Source organism: Thunnus thynnus, chromosome 2 (assembly GCF_963924715.1).
Source record: "Thunnus thynnus chromosome 2, fThuThy2.1, whole genome shotgun sequence".
NCBI classification, from domain to species: domain Eukaryota; kingdom Metazoa; phylum Chordata; class Actinopteri; order Scombriformes; family Scombridae; genus Thunnus; species Thunnus thynnus.
This window is the reverse complement of record NC_089518.1, coordinates 22,948,635-22,970,628: the sequence shown is the minus strand read 5'-3', so window position 1 is coordinate 22,970,628 and position 21,994 is coordinate 22,948,635. Positions and strand designations below refer to the sequence as shown.

At 39.3% G+C, this 21,994-nt stretch overlaps 1 protein-coding gene across 3 annotated transcripts in view; it reads right to left on the bottom strand.

Annotated features, from left to right (window-relative positions):
• The window catches only part of unc5ca (unc-5 netrin receptor Ca), a 211,469-nt gene that overhangs the window by 11,270 nt on the left and 178,205 nt on the right, over positions 1-21,994 (bottom strand). For 2 of the 3 annotated variants that reach the window (XM_067611380.1, XM_067611387.1), the window contains 7 exons: positions 13,271-13,488; positions 10,870-11,005; positions 10,142-10,229; positions 6,545-6,713; positions 3,780-4,013; positions 1,846-1,995; positions 1,298-1,462 (listed from right to left, as the gene is read on the bottom strand). In XM_067611380.1, coding sequence (XP_067467481.1) covers positions 1,298-1,462; positions 1,846-1,995; positions 3,780-4,013; positions 6,545-6,713; positions 10,142-10,229; positions 10,870-11,005; positions 13,271-13,488 — 1,160 coding nt within the window. The remainder of the gene's footprint in view (positions 1-1,297; positions 1,463-1,845; positions 1,996-3,779; positions 4,014-6,544; positions 6,714-10,141; positions 10,230-10,869; positions 11,006-13,270; positions 13,489-21,994) is intronic. The other variant, XM_067611394.1, reaches the window with a different exon arrangement.

Genomic DNA, 21,994 nt, shown 5'->3' with positions numbered 1-21,994 from the left:
CTGAGATACATTATAATCAGATTTTTTTTACAATGAAACATCAATATCAGTATCAGCCTAAAAAATCCCCTATATCTTCATTGGTTGCTTTTAGTTTTTAAATGTATTCAATTTAACTATCTTTCATACTTAAAACAGTTTCTAGTTCCATTTAGATAATCACTCTCACTTAGACACACTCAACACCCTTTCTTTTTTGTGCCTATAATCTCAAAAGAAAGGGAGACGTGCTTCTAAATTTAAAGCACCATCAGACTGTTTGCCTGACTCGGTCAGACCCATTATTTCTTTTCATTCTAGAGTTTGACAATTTTATTTACTTTCTTTTCTTTTCTTCTTTTTTTTTAGTTTTTCTTGTTAGTCTTGTGCAGATGATGGTCGTAAGAGAGATATGGAGGTTTAGGATTTTGTGAGAGCCCTGTTTGTGTGTGTGTGTTTTGTTGATTTATTATTATTATTATTATTATTATTATTATTATTATCTATTTATGTATATATTAAATTGTTAATTTTCATGTTTTTTATGTCAGAGGACCCCCTTAATAGTGCATCTGAAGGAGCTTATCCTCAAATAAAATGTCAAATAAAATATCTTACAAGTATTATACAACTCAAAAGAGCAGCATCTTAAACTCTACAAGATACAATTTTTGTATAGTTAAAGACTTTGTCATTGTCATTCTGCTCTGTGGCCAATACTGAATGAGTACATCCACTGCAGCATCTAGCCCCTACTCCTCCTCTTAGTCAACTTACCTGGTTAAACAAGGGTTAAAAGATTCTGTAGTGCAATGCTATCACCCATGAACACCGAGGGAGATTCAAAGGAGTGACATTACAAAAGAATTGTCTGACCTTCGACCAAAAGGGCTCACACACGGACATAGACACACACAGAGACACACATGCAGTGACTTTGTGGTTACATGGCCCAGCAAAATCAAAGAAGAGTTATTCTACTCGTGTTATGTGACCTCTCGCCCCAGTATGAATGATTGAACAGAGTCACAGAACCATAGCAGAAACCCTGCCAGTCTGACAGATAGAGGAAAAACTTAGTGACTTTAAGACCTTTAGTACAGGAATGTAGAAGTTACAAGTTAGAAGAGAGATACAGAAAGAACCTCTCTCTCCCTCCGACTGCGCTCTTTTTAGTATGTATCACTGCATCCTTCAGTATCCTGCCCTCGACCATTGAGAGGTAATGTTGTCTCCGGCAGTCATTCACATACCGGCAGTACTCAATAAACAGTGTTAGCATGTTTTGCTGCGTGCACGAGAATTTCTGTGAGCTTACCTCCTCCAGTGTGTTGCTGAGCTGAAAGATCTGTCCTTCTCCTTCCACCTGCCGTACACACAGTTTGCAGCTGATCTCTGTAGTGGCTGAGCTCAGTCTCTCCAGGGTAAAGGTACAGTGAAGAGTTCTCTGACTACCGCTCCACACCTGGTAGAATGGGATCTCCTAGAAAATGCATACATATATTACTGCAAAGCAAATTTTCAAATAGGTTACCTCAGGCGTCAAACACACGTTCTAATTGTGCCTTTGATTCAGATATGAATAAAAGCTAACTAACTATCAATAGCGGTACCCTGTAAAACAAGGACTTTGTTGCTAACATTTAACTCTTGAGGACATTTGAGGTGCTTAGCAAGTGCGGTGCTTTTAAGTAGCTTTCATAATTCATGACAATACATCAAACTGAATAACTGTGAAGATATTTTACTCTTTACTATGTACATTCACACAAAGGCTTTCTGATAGTTTATCTGATAGTTTGTTTGGCTAAATATATGTATACATGGATGTGTGTGTGTGTGTGTATGCAAGTATGTGGCAGTCACCTGATACTTTGCGATGAGTTTGCTCTTCCAGTGTGTGTGTGGCACATCATGGATTGACAGTCTCAGATTGTGTGTGCTGTCTTTAAAGTTCAGAGTCTTTGGCTCATCCAGTAGCTTCCCTCCCATCTGGGTCTCCATCTGAAGTACCTCCTACACAAACCCCACAAACAAACAATAACTACTTCAACTCTCCTCTTCAAGTTTGCTTCTGCTTTATCTTGCTCATTGAACCAGTTGTTTTTCATACAGCATTAGAAATTGTAGAAAGCCTTTAATTTATCTTGCATAATTAAGGCAGACAATATTGCCTGCCTTGAAGTGTGCAGCACCATGAAACACTTGAAACACATGAAAGTTTTCATTAAGATATCGTCACAAATCTCAGAAGTTGTATTCCCTGGATTTAAGCAAAACTTAGCTCTTCTAACTGCACTGAACTGAAGAGAGACATTAAGATCAATAAAAATCTTGATTAATAATGCACCACCAGTCAAAGTACCGCTGTTGTGAGCTGTGGGAAAATTAAGCATATCTTTAATGTGAGACTGTAAAATTGAATGACTCCTACTGACTTTGGAAAACAACCTCAATGCATCATAATTCTTCTGCAAATAACTTACAGCTGAATTGTGATTATTTAAGATTCTGCACCTCATTTTTTGTCTTTTCCTTTGCTGAATTTCTTTTTGCATGTCAAAAAAGCTTTTCATTTTGTACTCTATAGTTTTAAAGAATACAGAACTACATTACTTAGGACAGATTCAAAAGATATTGAATCTGTCTGATATTGTCCATTTCATGTCTTTGTCCATTTTGTGAACCAAAGTAAGAAGCACTTTTCACTTTACTGTTGCAGCGGCTGTTTCAATAATACATTGCACACATTGTCCTGTAGGGATTTTTGCTCATCCTTTTCAAATTGACTTCTGTATGTCAACAAAGCCCATACGAAGAGCGTACTAAGTAAGTATCTGTACCCTACAGACACATAATGCTAAACACACATACTGATAACATCAACATATTTACAGGCACATGAACTGCACACATACACCTACATGAACAAATCAACACACAAACACACACACAGTTATTTTTTTCACGGAAGAATAAGTTATCTGTATGACTTATGATGCCTCCCACAACCTTTGCAAAATAATCAATTCTTCCTTCCCATCATCTTCCTACGCGGCAGCTCTACAGTAGACATACAGCAGAGACTTTCCCTTTGAAACACCAGCCGATCAATTATACTACACAAAGTCTCCATCATTAAAAAGTCCACCTCTGAACTTTGTTTTCAAGCTACAATTGCTTGTTTGAAATGTTAAACCTGAGTTTGTGTTGATGCTTGTGTGCTTGTGTGCGTGTGTGCATGGCTGTGTGCCACGCTGACACTTGACTTATCATTGCATGCATAAATTACCAATGTTAATCTCCCGTATCAGATGGTCCCTCCAGTGCTTTGAATTTGTTTAAATTCTAAAGCATCCGCTATTTTGACATTGCTTGACCCTGTTTTGTTTACCGCTTCTCAGCTCATTTCCAGAAGACTAGAGGTGAAGAAACTTTTATTTATGACTCTAGACAATCATTTCTATTCAAGCTGTAATATATTTCACTTCAAATGCAAATGAACAGGGACGAATTTGTGTATGGGTGGTCCAAGAGAGAACTAAATCCCTCATAGGAATAAAGAACACCACAAAGCACTCAAACTAAAATATCATACTCACATCTTCCTTACTCTAAGAGTTGTTCAAGACACTGGTAGAAACTTTGCAAAGCCGAGTATATAGTACTGTACATACATATATGCAGTATGTCTATAGTATTTATATGTAAATTAATTCCATGGACTGACTGCGTCCTTAAAAGCAACTCAACAAAGGTTATAATGGGTTTGAGTTCATTAGTTTGATTAGATACTTTACCTTGAGTGCATCCTGTGTGTCATCCAGACAATAGACCCTGATGTGATAGTCCAAAGTTGTGCAGGACACGGGTCCAAAAACAGCCAGTTTAAGCCTCTTGGCGGCTGCCGTGCTGACTGATTGGCCCACCAGGCAGTAAGTCCCCAGCGTCTCTGTTAGGATGTGACATGCCTCTGAATCCATCTGCACGTAACAGGGGGTGGTGAAGTTCTCCTCTCCCACTACCACCACATCCTATAATGAACAGACATACACAAAAATGAGTTACTTTCAGATTGTCACCAGCATGCTGAGTTAATGATAGATGACTGAGACTGGTGTTAGTTCTGAAACAGCTGAATTTACCCTTTACTCATCCCAGCTGCAGAGAAATCCAGGGAATTTATTCAAGACAGACTAAAACAAGGTCTCTATTTAGAATGAATCCTGAAGTATTTTTTCATTATATTTGAGTAAGTAGCCTGCCTGTCTTCTGGTGTACTCCTGTTTGCTATGAAGAAGTTGCTGTTGTCAATGCAAACTCAACATTTCCTCCATCTGTTCCACACACTTCCTCAGGTTTAGGTGAACAATTCTCTCCCTTTCCTGTGTTGCTTTTATTGTGAGACATCTACAGAAACTTCATTAACAGCAACTTAACAAAAAGGTAGAACCCGTCATAAATTATCAAACTGTGATGTTCAAACGTATTTATGTTTTAAAGAGAAACTCCAATCAACTCAGTGGCAAGTATGACATCACTATCGGCTTCTAAAAATGCCACGCAAAGTAGAACCAAAGAACCAAATTCCAGTTTTCCCTCATCCACCTTTTGTTTGTGCACAGTCTTTATTTGTTCATACAGACCACTATTGTTAAAACCTGGCCATTATTTGAATACCAGCTTTATTTAAGAATTCATGGGCATTATGCCACATTCTGTCTGTTAACACAACACAACCAGACCTGCTTTCGGAGCCCTTTCCACTAACGCAAACAACCCCATGAGTAAGCAGGGTTGTGGTTTATACCTGATGCATTCCTCTGTGGCTATAAACAGCATTTTTTAAAATGCAGTGGCAGTACTGATGTGTGTAGTTCTGTGCTAACTATAAAACCTGGCTATAAATGTTGAGTTTTAATCCTTTGGGATCTCTTTAATGATGCAATAAACAGTGTGTGACTCCTGTTGTTAGACTGGTAATTTATCTTAGAAATCCAGTTATTGGATTCTTGATTCAACAGATTGTGAATGCAATTCATGTTGAGACACTGAACTGAAATGTAAATGAATGTCTGGTTGAACATATGACTCCTGAAAGGAAATCATGGTGTCCATTAGGAGAATGATAACACTTGTTCAGAGCTGTTGTCTGTGATGTGTGTCCAATCTCACTATGATTATCTGCTGGCTGTTGCTCATATTATTTCTGCAGCTCTCTGACACAGCCTGAGTAAATCCATATGGCTCTTTGGGTCGAGGGAGGATGCACAGGCTCACAGTGTTTTCCTCTTAGTACAGGGGGTACTGAATCTTCAATTCATGGTCCACATATCCATGTTTGTGCGTATGACTGTGAAGTATTATGTGTGCATGTTTGCGGATACAAACGTACTGGGGCATGGATCTGTGTTCAACACGCACATGTGTGATACAAATATTGAGTTTTGAATCACAACTCATGTGGAGTTGTGTTCCTACAGATGAGCTGAATCAATACAAATGGGTAGGAAAGCAATATGGTATGAATCTGTTATTACTGGTAATCACAACCGTGGCTGCTCCCCCCTGATGTGAGGGGAATTAAATTACCTTCCTCTCTCTGTTTTGGAGGAAAACTTTCTGATGGGAAATGGACATTCTACTGCAATAAGAGAAAAACAAATCGACCTTCTGATGAAATTCCACTTTTCATTTTTCTCATCTTTTCCCACTCTGCACCCAACCCCTTCTGCCTCTCTCCCTCTCGCTCTCTTTCTCTCTCTCTCTCTCTCTCTCTCACACACACACACACACGCACAGAATCTTATGCATGGCTAATTGTGCAGAGACATTGTGTTGAGCTGTGATAAGCAACAGAAGACAGCATACAGGGGCCTTGTAGACACAGTGATGCTGCAAGACAGCCTTATCACCCACACCCACACACAAGGATACACACATGCACGCACACATACATGGTCACACACACACACACACAAACAGATTGCTGAGGTAGAGACTTCATGCTGAGAGACACGGGAGGAGGGAGACAGAGAAGGGTAGGAAAAAAAAGGATAGAAACATAAGAAGAAAGATGAGAGAAGAGGAGGATGGCAGGAGCATAACAAATTGCTTCTGATAGGAGTCTTCAACCCCCTGCTTTTCTACTAGCCTGTAGGCACTTTATGTTTACCAAATTTTCTCTCCTTTTCTTTCTTTTCCTCTCCCTCCCTCACTGCATCTGTGTCTGTGTAATGCAGACTATTATTGTGGGCAAAGACAATAATGTGAGTGGGTATACATGTATTTATATGCTGTGTGCGTTTTCCTGTGTACATGACTGTGTATTAACAATTTGGCTGTGATTGTATACAGGTGCGGAACTATTTTGTGTGAATGCATCTGTGCTCTTGTACGCATGCTTTTTTATGTTTGGATTATTACGCTGCTGTATATGTGTATGATGCATTTCTATTATCTATTATTGCAATTATGATTCAAAAGCGGCACATTGTAGCCCACTAAAAACAGAGCAACACAGCAACCAACATACCAACACAAAAGGGTGTCCACCCTCACTCACCTCCCACTCTCCCATGGCCAGTTGGTTCTTCAGCTGTATGAGCCAGTCTTCCTGGACGTTGTCAGCACAGTGGTGGATGGTGAGGATCACTGGTCTGGTCAACAGGGCTCCTGGAGGTCCACAACTCACCACTGGGCTCAGCACAGTCTGAATGTCCTCTAGCGGGGGTCTGGAAAAGACAGATAACAGAGAGGTGAAATGATTCTTTAGAATAGAGCGACAGGAGGGCTGCACTGTTGGCTACCAGTTAGTGTGCGCATCAACTGCAGAAAGCTGTATTGATTTCATTTCTGGTTGCGTTATTGTCTCATAATGTTCATATATGGAAAAACATGGCTGGCATAATAGAGAAAACAGGTGGACAGTTGGGTTAGAGTAGGATAGACTAGCTTAGAGTAGATGAGAAAATCAGAGAACAAAACAGATCAGAGCAGAGCAGCACAAATTCAATCAGAGGATGATTAGTGCAGTCAGCAGGGCTTCAGTCGGGCCTCAGCTGGAATCAGTAGTTTGCAGCTCATGGCCGGAAAAAAATGACTACTGGTCCCAGGCTCTCCTGCTTTTTACAGTGATTTCAATTATTGGAAACCATTTTATTTGCTAACGAATGTACAAATGTCAGATTGTACATATCATATCCATCAGTATTTATAATTTATTCCCTTTCTTTCATGAGTTAATAGTGAAGTAAAACCACATTCTTAAACAATACCTTAATATGAAAATACATATGAAAGTGACTGTCTGTACTCCTGTGTAATACATTATCCAGTCATTTTTCTTCCTTGTGTTGCCGAAAGACTGGGAAAGAGCCCGTACGGATAGAGGAGATGGATCTAAATTTTAACAGTGATTTTTTTTTTTTAGCCCACCTTGTGTCAGGAGGGCACTAATCCTTAGCAGTATTATCGATTCAGCTGCTGAAGCTCATTATTGACTCATGAAGGGTTCACATGGGTAGGAGAAGCTAAGAGAAACATACTATAAAGAGATAAAGAAGGTATGACTCAAACTGTGCCAGCACACTTTGACTTATCTAATGCAGGGGTCACCCCTTAATGAATTACTGTTATTGATGTGTAATGTTATTTGTCTTTTAATACACAAATAGAGGAAAGTGATGTTTTAAGTTGTGTATGCGGCAAAACGGACATCTGAGAATTAGATTTTAATGAGCTAAACCACATGATTCTGGCTTGCCAAGTGTTGCTGAGGGAAGTCAATGCAGCTATGTGATTTTTGCTAGCCAGCTATTGACTGAGATGAAGACAAAGGACAGGGAAGAGGTCTGACTCTTAGAAATACTGTAGCACATTGCAGGAGGCCTAATTCTTATTGACTGCGATTGACTGGAAAGAGGTTAGAGTAGATGCGTGGCATAGAATACGTGAATCAAACTGTAACAAGTGTCCTATTACTCAGCTCCTATCGACGCTTTAAAGGGTCAGTTTATCCAAATGACTGAAATAATAAAAAAATAAAATAATATTTCCTCACTTACTCCTAGTGGTATCAACACATGTAGGGATGTGCAGAGAGTCCAGTATTTATATTTGCATCTGTATTTGTTGAGGCAGCAAAATTATTTGTATTTGTATTTGTATTCGAATAAAAGTGGACAGAGTCTTAAAAGTCCTGTTTTCATTTTTTACGCTTTTAATTTTAATTAAAGTGTTACAATAAGTGTTCATGAAGTTTGTTCATGAAGCATGTGTCAGTAGCTCAGCTTTATCTCTGGGGAACACTCCCAACTTTGGGAGTGATGTCCAAATTAGGAAATATGCATCATGTAGCAGGTGGATGTGACTCCCCTCACTGAGACCCACTGATAGACGTCGCAGTGGAGCAGAGGAGAGACACTGAGATAGTGATGTAACTGACCTGCACGCTGTTATTTGACATGGTTTATTTTTCTTCCTGAAAACAAATCATTTTTGAAATATTTGTGTGATACAAATATTCGTAAAAAAAAAACCCACTATTTGTGCTTTGCCGAATAATGTATTTGTATTCGGGCACACCCCTAAACACGTGCAGATAGTTTTATTTGCCCAGTTTTTGAGATTGCTATCTTTGAACATTGTCGCCATCCACAATACAATAAAGGTAAATGGAATTTGGTCTGTGGTTCTCACAACATTAAAAAATATATATTTAAAAGAACACCTTCTTCTAGAAACAGTGTCCATGTTCATTGGATAACACACAAACCTTTCTGCAAGCAGTATTCATTTGAAAAAACAGCTCGCATGAAAACTTCTGTGTTCTGTGGATTATACAGTGTAAAAGGGGCATCACTTCTGAATAGGGATGTTACTGTTGAATTTTTTAAAATCACAAACCAAAGGGCAAATAAACCCAAAAGCATCTGCATTGCTAAATACCACTAGAGGTACTGTAAGTTGGAGAATTTTAGGCTTTACAGATGTACGGTATACTGTATCTCAAATTTAACACTTGCCATTGCTGTGAATGGTTTAGGTGTGTAAATGGGAAAAAGAGAGAGGACAGACATACTGAGAATCATCATGTGTCCAATATAAACTTTAAGGGGAAATTATTTTGTTGACTGTGAGAAGCAAGGCAAAGCAAATCATCAGGATACATATTGATTCCGTTGAATCAAATCTTCGCTCTCACTCTAAAATGAACAAAAATATATATTTTGACATTCCTTTTCCATCTGAAAGTTCATGCAGAGGTCATGTGTGCATCTGTGTATGTTTTTTTTTTTTTTTTTTTACTTTACTTTTTTCCACACTACAGGAGGGTGTGAGGCCAGGTAAATTTTAAATTTAGTGCTGAAGAATTCTGCAAAACTGCATCTAGGAAAGTTTCACAGAACAGCAGTATAGACATTTTCTCCCTTGTGTCTCATGTCCCACAGAGAGTTTTACCTCACTCATGCATTGGGAATGCTTGGGAATAGAGGATTATAGTACATGTAACAGGATAACAGTAATCCTAAAAATAGCCACTAATCTGTTAGTTACTGTGGAAACAGCGATCTTTTTGCATGTGCTCTCAGAAGCTATGTGTTTGTTTTTGGGATTTAAAACATTGTACAAACACATTTCTTTTGGCCACACTGCAGTCAACATTTCACACATCTTAAAATAATGGGTGTTTCATTTTCTACATTTGTAAATTATGTGGATTACTATACAGATTATAATGTTAAGTAGGTAATTAATGTGTAAATGATTCACCTATAATCTCCTCAACTCTGCTACTTAGGAATTTTAATTCTGGTATTAATATAGGAACTCTGTGGTATTACCTAACCTCTGTTGACTAAATCAGAAAAAAAAGATGTACATGGATAAATTTCACACTATAAATAATAATGATTCATCCCTTGCTGTGGATCCTAAACCCATATCAAACTGTGAAAGTCTCCCTACACAACCATACAAACAGACTTGAGAAGCCACTGGCCAGGAGAAAGACAAAGAAGAAAAGACAAAGAAAAACAAAGAAACAAAAAGAACATAGACAGAGATGCCGATATGAAGAGAAAATGGGGACAGCGGGGAGATACAGAGAGAAGAAAACCACACAGTAGAAAACTGAGGAAACGAGAGAGACAAGACTTACCTCAAGCTGTCCTTCCTGTGCACAGTCACATACATCTCATATACCCTACCCTGAGGAACAGCACCCGCTGGAACCAGCAAACTCACACCTGCAGGAGGGAGGGTAGGGTAGGCAAGATGGATGGAGGCAGAAATAACCAGTTTCATCATTTGATGCAACCCATTATCACTTTATCATTATGATTAATTATTGAATAATATTTTTTAAAGGCAACCCGTGTAAAACTTTCTCTTAAATATATTATCCATTGAATTGTGCTGCAATGTTTTATAGCTTCTGAGAGTTGCTTCCTACCAGCAGGTTATATTATTCATTACTCTTGCCTGCCCACTGCTTTTAAAACCTCACATAAGTCTACTGAGAGTTTTTTTCTTTTGAATTTAGGTAGCAAGAGAACATCCCAAGGTTGTTTTGTGTAGCATGTTGACTGTACAGTAGTGCTAGTACTCTTATTTACTTTATGTGGTTAGTTTTCTAGTACAGGGAATGTATTTGATCTTGTTCAAGTCCATAATACTTCTTGCTTGACAGTATTATATTTAATGTCATTCTTACCATTAGTAACATTTTTATACTCATCAAAATCCCAAAAAGTTCTTGGATATTCACATAATTCACCAACCCATTATGAAAGAAGTTAAAAAAAATCTCTATGGTTGTTGTATCAGTATACAGCAACCAGATTTATGATTTATGAGGAGTTGGTGTGTGTAGAATATAAAGTTTACCAGAGTTGGGTACAATGAGATGTCCTCCTTGGTTGTTGAAGGATCCATGAGCGGTACACGAGGGGTCACGCGTTCGGGCCAAGCTCTGGTTGCGAAGGTTCATGGTGTCGCTGTTATCCAACAGAGACTGGGTTATCTAGGAATCAAAAGACAGCAGTCAGTGTGGTAGTATAAAGAAAGATACACACAACACAACACTGACTGTCACAGACTGTACTAGACATATTCTTTTTCTGGAGAGACTGGATCATCTGGTCTTAAATGATAAATAAAACAAACTGAGGAATCAATGTCAGTCATTAGCTTGGCTGAGAAATGCAGTTATCCAGCAGCACAGAGGTATTCCCATTAGAAACACCACATTTTAAATGCATACTGTTGTAACTATGACACACCGTAAGAAGAATTTGAATGGATACCAGGCACATATTGCAACAAGCCCTTAATTTTCTGTAGCATTGTGGACATGTATTTTAACTGTAACATTAGTCTGCTGATTAGTCTACTTTTTTCCTGTTAGACCTATAACAAGAGCAGGCATTGATCATAGTTATAACACCGTGTACACCCTAATGCATAAAATCGAACGGCACCCATGCACTAAGGAAGCTGAAAGAAGTGAACACATGCATATGCACAGTAGGTGATTTGTTAATTTTTAACAGGGAAGATGGCCCAATGGGAGGGCTAGGATTAGGGTTAGGGTTAAGAGTGCAGGATTATCATATACGCCTAGCCTAATTCTTGATATTATAATTGCGATTTAATAGAACTACTTTAAGGCTAAATATGTTAAATATATTTATATATTATATATAAATATTTTGTGTTGGCCTATTCTTTTACTCTAGTCAACTAAACAACCCCTCTGCCCTTGCACTCCCTCTGCTACTAGGGGATGGCAGATTAACAAGGGGGATGCATTTTGGTCATTTTTCTAACATGGGGGATAGCATCCGCCCTCATATCGCCTACTGCATATGCAGAAAATCAATGTGGCATAGTTTGAAGGTTGGACTTCCTTTAAAAGAGGTTATGTTAAGTATGGTATACAGTAAATGTATTTTAATGAAACCAAAGGTTCATGGAGGTCCAGATATATTTTACTGAAGGCCAGCCTCTTCTTGTAAAGGTCAATTTTATTTTTACCAGGCTGATCAATATCAATACCCTATGTAAAACATTTTATCATGTTATTTAAACTTATACCTTACCAACTTTAAACTTTTTCCACTAGATTTTTCCTGCATTCACATTCATCAAAATGATTTCGTTTTTTTTTTTGTCTTCGAATGTTTTCTTGGTAACCAATAACTAAACTGCTACAGGGAAGATTTGCATCTGCCTGGGAGCGCTGCCATAGGGCTAAGCTAGTCATGGGTGAAAAGAGAGCGAATTTACAATAGACATAAGAAACCACCTAAGGGTAAGTGGTAAAATATGACCTGTTTTGCATTTCATGGTCTAAATGTCCACAGTGAGATGGAAAATAAGGAATTAAGATTCAGTAGTTTACTCCCACATCAAACAAAGAAGACAAGAGGTTGATTCAGTGTGTCGAGGACAAACGGACTGAAACTAAACAAATTCAAAGAAATTCTCAAATTGGCAAGGCGATGTCAGTGATTAGAAAACAACAGTAATAGTATTATAATAATATTATTGAAAACAATAATAATAGCAGATGAAATCATCAAAAGGTGCCACTGATCTGTAGAGCTCAAAGATACTGAGTTCAGCTCTAGTACTGCCTCAGGACAGGTGCCGCGATGAAGCCGAGTAGTTTCATCTGTATTTGTGACAACTGACTCTGGTATGCAGGCCATGTAGTTGACAGAGCAGAGGGAGGAAACTGGGGCACTTAGCTGCATGTATACTAATGGTATTTGGTTTTGTATTTATGTGACTGGGAATACATAGCTGCTGTGCTTTTGTATTCGCAAAATACACTCACCGGGCACTTTATTAGGAATATTTGTGCAATCGAATGCAATCCAATACAACAGCTCTGCCATAAATTCTACTTTTATGAAACTTATACCTTTTCAGCTTTTGTTGAGATTGTCAGAAAGCTGATAATTCAACTTTATGTTTATTATTGAGGTCATAGTGGGTGGTGGTGTATTACTGGACTGCATTATATTGAAACGTGTTCCTAATATTTTGCCACCCTCATGTATGTTAATGGGGTGGACAAAATATGAGACCAAAATATGACCACCCACTACGACCTGAATAATGAACATAAAGTACAATTATCACCTTTCTGACAATGTCAACAAAAACTGAGAATGTATAAGTTTTGTATCAGTTTGCATTAGATTTCACTTTTGTACTTTCAAGTAGAAGCAGAATCACAGAAGTGGATAAAAGATACTGATGGACACATTCATGACATTACCTTGGGTGACAGTTTCGATGTAAAGTCTCCTCCGAGATCATCCTGTGGTGTGACCAGACCCGAGGAGTTGTAGACTTTTATCTTCAAGTTGGGGAGAGGGTCTAAGAGTGGAGAGTTGGTCATTGGGATTTTATCTGACACATCATGGAGGGCATACACTGGACCACGATACATGGCAGCTGCATTTGTCAAATCAGGAGGAGCTGTCAGTAGATCAGCTAGGGATGAAATGAAAGAAAGAGAGAAAGAGAGGGAGCAGAAATGGGAGGAAAATGGTAAATAAAAGCAAAAATCTGATTTTAAAACATGAGTTGAGTTTAACAACGCCACCAGACGGGATCAGAGAAGGTGTCTGACAGAGAAGGCAGGAATGAGGGCTGAGACTGGATACTTTACAGCATAAACGAAAACACACTGCTGTAGTATGGGGCATGTTGGGAGACCTTGTAGGAAGATCAGTGAGCAGGAATAAGGGGAGTAAGAAGAGAGCAGGCAAGGCTGCTGATAAGGTATCAGTGCTTGGTATGATACATGGCAGTACACAGGGGCATGACCTGGATCAACGACTAGTCATGGCTGCTGCACATAGAGAGAGAGCCAGAGTGAAAAAGGGGGGTGGGGGGGGGTTAGGGGGAGGGAGAGAGAGAGAGAGAGAGAGCAAGAGAGAGAGAGAGCGAGAGAGTGTCTAGATTTGGAAGGCGATGCTTACATTTCATGTAAAGGAATTGATGACATTTTATAAGTCATATTTAGATCTATAAATCATCAAAACAAACTCATAAGTGCCAGAACCAAACTACATTACTTTATACTGTACGATAAAAGAACAGAAATGCTCTTTAATCACACTTTGATTACATCACTGTCTATTTGTAAAGGGGGCACTGTGTCGTGTCACGTTTAAATCTGTCTGACACAATCTACCATGTACATTTGTCACAAAACATGACAATGTTAATTGTTATACTTGGGTTCTTTTAATTATATGTTCTTTATACTAAAGGGTGCTGTCTTTTTACCTTCATTATCCTTATACAGTGGTGTATAATAAATAGTTTATTTAGAATGGAACAAGCGAGACTGCGTGCAATAAACAAGCAGCACATTGGGAAACATTTAGAGTAGATCTGAAAACTAATCTCAACCACATTGAGATTAGTGAGAGTTTTGAGAGAGTCACATTTTTGATTAGATTAAATGTATAAACAAAATAGTAGACTGATTCATGTTATTTAATTTATAACTCTGAAGCTCTGAATGAAGCTTCATCATCTATGGAAATAAGAAACTCTGCTCAGTGCTCGGTCAGATGTGATTTGAGGCTACTGAGTGGATCCTACTTGATACAGCGTGTGTGTAGTGTGGCGTCTTACACTACACTTTCTTGAGCTGCCATTACTGATGTATGCTAATGGTGCCAACTTGACACTTTTTATGTATCGTGAGCAAACATCCAAGCATCCCACTTACACACGCACACATACAAGCACTGGCATAAATAAGAAAACATGGGCACTACACAAGCACTTACATATGCAAACATACCAATAACATGCACATAATACACACAACCCCACTACATATATGGGAATTACATGATGTAAGTAGGGATAGCTAAGTAAGTCTCTCTGAGATTTTCTTCTCTGCTCATCATGGAAAGGTTAGAGTAAGCCAGGGGGCATCTGCAGGAACATGATGATTGCTAATCACTACAATATGCTAATCAATGTGCATGGCACAATATACAGGTACTGTGTTTACAGTATGTTGAGTTTAGCTACAAAATACAACTACCTTCTGATACCTTTCCTAGGACATCAATCACTTTATTATTTAGTTACTCCTTCCCTTGCTGCAGTAAATACATATAGACGGTTTAATCAGATCCTCTTTAGAATACCTCTACACAAACAACTCTCTTCCATCAAACAATCCAACAAACATTCAAGATTTAATTGGGATTGGGATCACAGGAAGGCCAGTTGTCTCCCGGGAACCAATCCAGATTTGCTCTCACCAGGCTCTATGATTTTGGGCGTAGAGCCTGAAATCCTGTCGTTCCTTTCACAAGCCCATTCATTCTAATTTTTAAATCCTTCATTATCACCCCCCACCAACACCACTCGCACACACCCCCACACATGCGCGCACACAAACACACACACATCTGTCACCTATCACTCTCTTTCTCTCTCTATCACCAGGCTGTTTACCCTTAAAGCCAGTGGGTATTCCTGCCAAATCATCCCTGCTGAAATTTAATTAACAACTAACAGAAAACCACAGAGAGAGATGTAGAAAGAGAGAGAGAGGCAGAAAGTCAGAGAGAGAGAGAGGCAGGGACATAATTCTTCATTAACACTAATCAGAGATGGTCCCTCAAAGCGGAGTGACAAGCATCCCAATGCTTTCCTGATAAAATGTCAACCAATCTGAGCTTGTGCAAAGACATTCACCCTTTATACACATACGGACACACACATACACACACGATTACTTTAGCTCACCGTCTACCAAATTGCATCGCATCCTTTTTGACCTCACTTTGCTGCTTTTTTTCTTTTTTGGATATACCATCATTTGAACTTTGATTGTCAACCCACAGCTGACCACATAATAGCACACCCTGAACTGTTTAAAGCCCGACTGACATTACAATTAGTCATCCCTTTTTGAAGTCCAAAAATAATGCCAACATTTTTTTTTTAATTTTATTGACAATAGTGTGCTAGTCTTTGATTAACAGCAGCTGACAGGCTGAGCCCTGGCAGGGTAAAGAGAGAAAAAGTAAACAAACTTGTGCTGCAGCTCACAAGCCATGGGCAGACAGTGTGTTGTCAGTGGCGGTATTGAAGAGAAAGGACCACACCAGCATATAAATGGACCAAAGTAATATTGGCAGGTATAGGCTTCCATGTTGTTTCATGTGTTGCAGCTGAGCAGCTAAATGTTAACAGTACACTGTCTTTCTGGTGAATGTTTGTTTGGTGGCTCGTTCAACAAGCTGAGGTGTAGGGCAAGACATGTGTTCATGTTTGTAGGAAGGAGATAAGTGGAGATATGTGGCAAACTAAGCGTAACAGTTATGGTGTGTTCAGACCAAGTGCAAAGCATATTTTTCGCATGGTGTGATTACATCCAAAGTCAATGCAAAGATGTGAATTTGCGCTGGGCGACACAAAATGATGTGAATATGTGTACGTGCAAGCTGAAAATGTTTCAACTTGAGTAAAAAATGTGTGTGTATCACGGCACTTTATGAATGTACTTCATGAACGTACGGAGAGTAGAGGGGAAAATGAGAGAGACTGGAAGGAAATACAGAAAGAACCAGAGTTCTTGGTGAGTTGTGAGTTCAGTCAGAGGCTGACCTGAACACACAGACTCACCCTTTCAGACGAGGTCGGTGCCTTCCATTACTACAGCTAATGTACTTTGGCTGTTTGGGGCAAATAAACACAAATGATTCAGCAGTTAAACTCACACAAGTAACATGAGTCGAAAATTGCTTTGTGTTTGATCTGAACACACCATTACACCTCTTCCTAACACTTCTTCCTTACATAGGCTACAGCGAACGAGCGAACTGTTGTGCATGCAGCGTGAAAAATTGTCCAGATATACTATGAGCAATGTCGCAGTGCTGAATGTGAGTGTGTGGAGGACTGGACAGAGCGCATGGACAGAGCTGCTGCTTGCCGACAGAGCACCGGGGAGCTCTTGAGGAGAGAGGTGAAGGCAGAGCTGGAGCCTCTGGAGGAATAATACCCGGAGTCACACAGGATTCTGCTCTGATCTGGAGAGAGCTCAGAGTTTGTTTTTTAAACTTTTGGGATTAAAAAGTGGATTTATCTTAACGCTTACTTTCTCTTTGTCTATGTTGACTGCTGATTGGAGGGGAAACAGAAACGTGAAGGATGTTAGCTTTGATTTTGACCAATGGAAATAGGGTTAGGTGCACAAAACTTCACAGAAATAGAGCCAGGACGAGCATTTTTTTCAAACAAGTGACACATTGCTAAGCCTGTTTGCTGACGCACGGAGCAGGTCAAGACATCTTCATTGACAAACAATGAAATAATCTGATGTTCGCTCGCTTGCTCGTTTGCATCACGTCAAGTTAGAAATTGGTGTGACTTGACACGATGCACACATCAGATTTTTTCAGTTTTTCCCAGTGAAGATGTCCTAACCTGCTCTCTGCGTCTGCAAACAGGCTAGGCAACGTGTTTCATGTACTTGCTCCACCTACAACCTATTTTCATTGGTCAAAGTTGACACTGACATCTGTGATGTTTCCGTTTCCCCTCCAGTTAGCAGTCAACATGGACAAAGAGAGACTAATTTACAAGGCTGAGAAGTGGCACATCTTGTATGATCCACAGCACCCTTTTTATGAGGATATCATCAAAACGAGGTTTGGAAGAAAATTGGGGAGCTGTTGGGAGTTACAAATAAGTCTTGTCCTCTGACTATATAGAAACAAGGCTGACAGAAGGTAACTTACCTTAGCAAACATTAGCCAAAGTTAGCTGCTTGTTAGCAGAACAATACTTAAGTGCCAACCTAGCTGAGTTTCAGAGAATTACAACAGTGACAGTCAATGTTGACAGGCTTTCTCTGGGATTGTGGTGTGGAGTGTTGGCTAAATAAATAAGCTACAGTGACATTTCTGAAACAAAACTATAGTCTCAGTTGATAACTGTTGGGTCCTAATTTAGACTTAATATGCACAACACAACACTACATATTGCATTATGTAATGAAACATTAAGTTTTGAAAAAAAGATAACAAAACCATGAAAATAGCTCATGAATATAAATAAGAATTTATTCTTTAACTGCACAGGCCCATATTTCCTTGGGGAAAGAAAGAAAAAAACAAAAACAAAACATAACTGATGGCTGAACGGCAGGAAAAAAAAACAGTCATGAATGTCTGAAGGTCATGAATGTATCACCATCACAAAAACAAATTCATGTTTGTAATGGAAAGGCTAGAAACAAAACATCTAGCAAACATATTCAGTTTATGTCACATTTTTTCATGAACTGCAAAAGCTCCATTGCTGGCTCTGTTGTGGCACTCCTGAATTTCTGCCATGGCAACGCTGGGCTGTGTGGCTTCTGCTTCCTCTAGCCAGTGCTCATCATCAGTTGGTCTTATGAGCAGGTTATGGAGTACATATGCTGCAACCACCAGGGTGTCCACTTTGTTGCTCTTTTGGAAGACCCTCCATCTTGAGAATGCCAATAGCCTTCTCCACTGACATGCAGGCTCTGGAAAGCCTGTAATTGAACACGGCTTGTCTTCTGGGCAGGTGCTTTCCAGAGTAGGGACACATGAGATAGGGCTTCAAAGGAAATGCCGCATCTCCCACCATGGTGTAGGGCAATTTTCCCAGATGCTCTGCACCAGGGAGAAATTTATCTTGGAGCATATCCAGGGTCTTCTCCCACCTGTATTGCAGTGAATTTGTAATCTGTACTGAGAAGGGCTGGAAACACCACTGAGAATCTCCTCTTGTAATTCTTGAAATAACTTCTGGATGTGGATGGGGCTGTGATGTTAATGTGCTTTCAGACTAGTGACCCGATGCAATGAAAGAAATCCCATCTTTCTTTAAACCGCTTAATTATTTTTCTCTAGGTTTGCTCAGTGGGTCGATGTAGATATGTAGACAGCATCCTCCTTTCAATGACTTTGCATGTTACCATGTATCTGAAATAGAGGGAGAGAGGTAAGTAAACAATTTAGATGTATGCAGTATTAAATAACTGTTTTGCCATTTGCAGGTGTTGAAGCTAAAAGCAGATGGAAAAATATACTGTACGCAACACGTTTGTTCACAACTCAAGAAAAGCTCCACCCTGCCCAGTGGATCCAGTGGAGGAGAGGAGCACAAGCACCAGAGGATCCTGTGCTTTCTTTTGCCTTATGTTCAACCAAGGAAGTAACATGCATTTTTTTGGTTAGAATCACTGGCACTTCTTAAAATTTTGCTAAGTTACTGTAACTCTGAATATATGCCTGAAACTTTAATCTTCATTATTAAATATTCAGAACCACTCAAAACTACAGAACAAAAATGAAAGTATTTGTTTAAAAAAAAAAAAAAAAAGTGTCAAGCAACATTAATCACCCCATACTTTACAGACGTAGTAAATTTTTAACAGAATTACAGAGTATAAACAGCTCTTACAACAAGGGTTGAAAATGTTATATTTTACTCTGTTGTACTCACTATGTCTACTGTTATAGCCCATGAGGCGAATCTTATGGAGGATAATAATACATTTAATTTGTCAATCTACTTATTGTTGATGTGCTTTTTCCTTTTTTCCCCTTCTTTTTTCAGGTCCAGGTGTAATTTAAGTGAGCCAAAACAGAGCATGAACTGCCTGCTGCAGTGCCCTGACCCAGAAATAGTCTGAAACTGAACCCACTGGAACCCCAACCAGCTTCCACTCATGTCCTGACGCAGCTCCAGCCAGTCTCTGGGCAGATTTCAACTGGACATCAAAACTCTGATGCAAGCATCACTTCCTCCCTGCCATCACACCCGCCATTAATCCAAGAACAAGTGAGCTACTTGCCATTCTGAGTCCAATACCAAAAGATGACGAGGACGAAAGCTTTTTGATGAAGTTACAGCTGTTAACCCTGATTTTAAATTGGGACAGACAACAGATGGCGCTCTCTACTGCCTCTTCACAGCGATATGGCCCCAGCAACCAACAACCACCCTAACCTCACTACCATTAAGCCCTGTATTCATGGCTGAGTAACCCTGAGTAACCCAAAATGGAAACTCCTGATCAATTGTTCTTTTTATTATCTTTTTATTCTTCCATTGTTAATATTATTGTAATTTATCCATTGGGTTATTTTGAAACAATATGTAGTTCACCAAGTGAATAATGGAGGATGGAAAGTATTTTTGTTTACATTTTACTGATGTTTCAAGAAGTACTACATGATATGATTATACAGTGCTTTTCTGAGTTCTCAAAAAGAGGGCACTTTGTTTACATGTTATTGACTGTTTCAAGAAATGGCAGCTACAGAAAGTAAGTGTTTAATACAACACATACTTTTGAGAAGTGAGAAGTATCTTGTTTTTATTACCTCAGAGCAATAGCAAGCCGTTTCTTAGGCTTGATAGACTCTCTGAATGTTGTTGTCTGTCCTCTTAAATCCTGCCCAACAAAGGATCACAGTGTCTCCATCTGGCTGGCACTCATGCGGAAGTAGTTCAAGAAAGCTGCCCTGTGAAGGTTGAGTTCTTGCGCTAGGTTGTGAAATGCTCCGTGTTCCTTCCTTTTCCTGTTGATGGGATGTACCCATATGCAATATCTCCTTTGCTGCAGCTGCAGAAGTAGCTGCTCTCCTGCACCAAGCATGCTGGTATATTACTTCTGTTAATGACAGGACACAAAGTAGGACACACTGTTGTGCTTCTAAAGGGCACAGAAACAACGGAGTAAAAACATCTTAATCCTAAAATGCTGTAACTCCAAGTGGGATCAGCAAGTGTTAAATTGGACTTTTCATATTCCTAAACCAAGAGCATTATCCAAACTGCTGTCATAATTGGCTTGAACACATTTTCCAGGCACCAAGTCCCTACCAGGTGGTAGTGTCTGTCCCCGAACACCCACAGTGGGGTTAGGGAGCAGACAATATTGCCCACTACTGGAGACAGATGTCCAAGCGCCCACACTGTATACAGTTTGATTAGATACACAATTAATCCAAATGTGTCCGTGGTCCATGGCCCCACTACCAAAGGGCAGTTTGTGCCTAGCAAGAGAAAGGTAAGTACAGAGGAGTGTTTCACAAAGCAGGATTGGGTTTTTAAATTCCCCAAAAGTTTTAAACAATATCTTCTAAGTTATATCATGTTTTAGATTTACATATGTGAATTTAAACAAGACTAGCTAGATTGTAAGATAACTCAGTTATTCTATCAGTAATTGACAGTTAATCAATATCACTCTTTATTACAGCCTATATAATTGTAAGCCTATATAAAATATCACAATGTATAAATCACAAAACTTCATCATTCTAGCAGAGGAAATGTTTAAAACTTAAAAGAATTATGTTAGTTATGAATAAATAACTTAGATACTTACTCATTTGCAGAGGGAGAAATCACAAGCAGCGCCAAAAAAAAATCTCATCCCCTCCTCGCTCTGCGACATCGCTTGTAGTATATCTGGACAATTTTTCGCGCTCCATCGGCTAGAGTTAGGAAGAGGTGATAGGCTACATACAGAATTCACTATTAGCCTAACCAGCATGCTGCTAATCATTGCACTTCAACTGGTTCATTGTCTCCACCGCAGCCTTTCTGCTCTGCTGTCCGCTCTGTGTGTGTCTGTGTGTGTGTGTGTGTGTGTGTGTGTGGAGGAGCTGAGAACCGCCACGTTCAAACATCGACACAAAGAGCAGAGGAGAGAACAGAGAGCAGAGGCTAAAGGCATCGCAGCCATAACACCAAAACGTAAAAAAAAAAAAAATACTGATAAAAGAACTGACCTTAAAAATACCCCAGGTTCTTAAAATTTTAGAACCAGTTCCAATTCAGAACCAGGTTTTAAAGGGGCATCCGTAGTCGTGGGGCAGCCGTGTCGTGGATATGTGGTGTCGACATTGTCGCCATAGCCATACACAATAAGCTGTTTTGTTCGTATTGTTTATATCGGTGTATTTCTCTA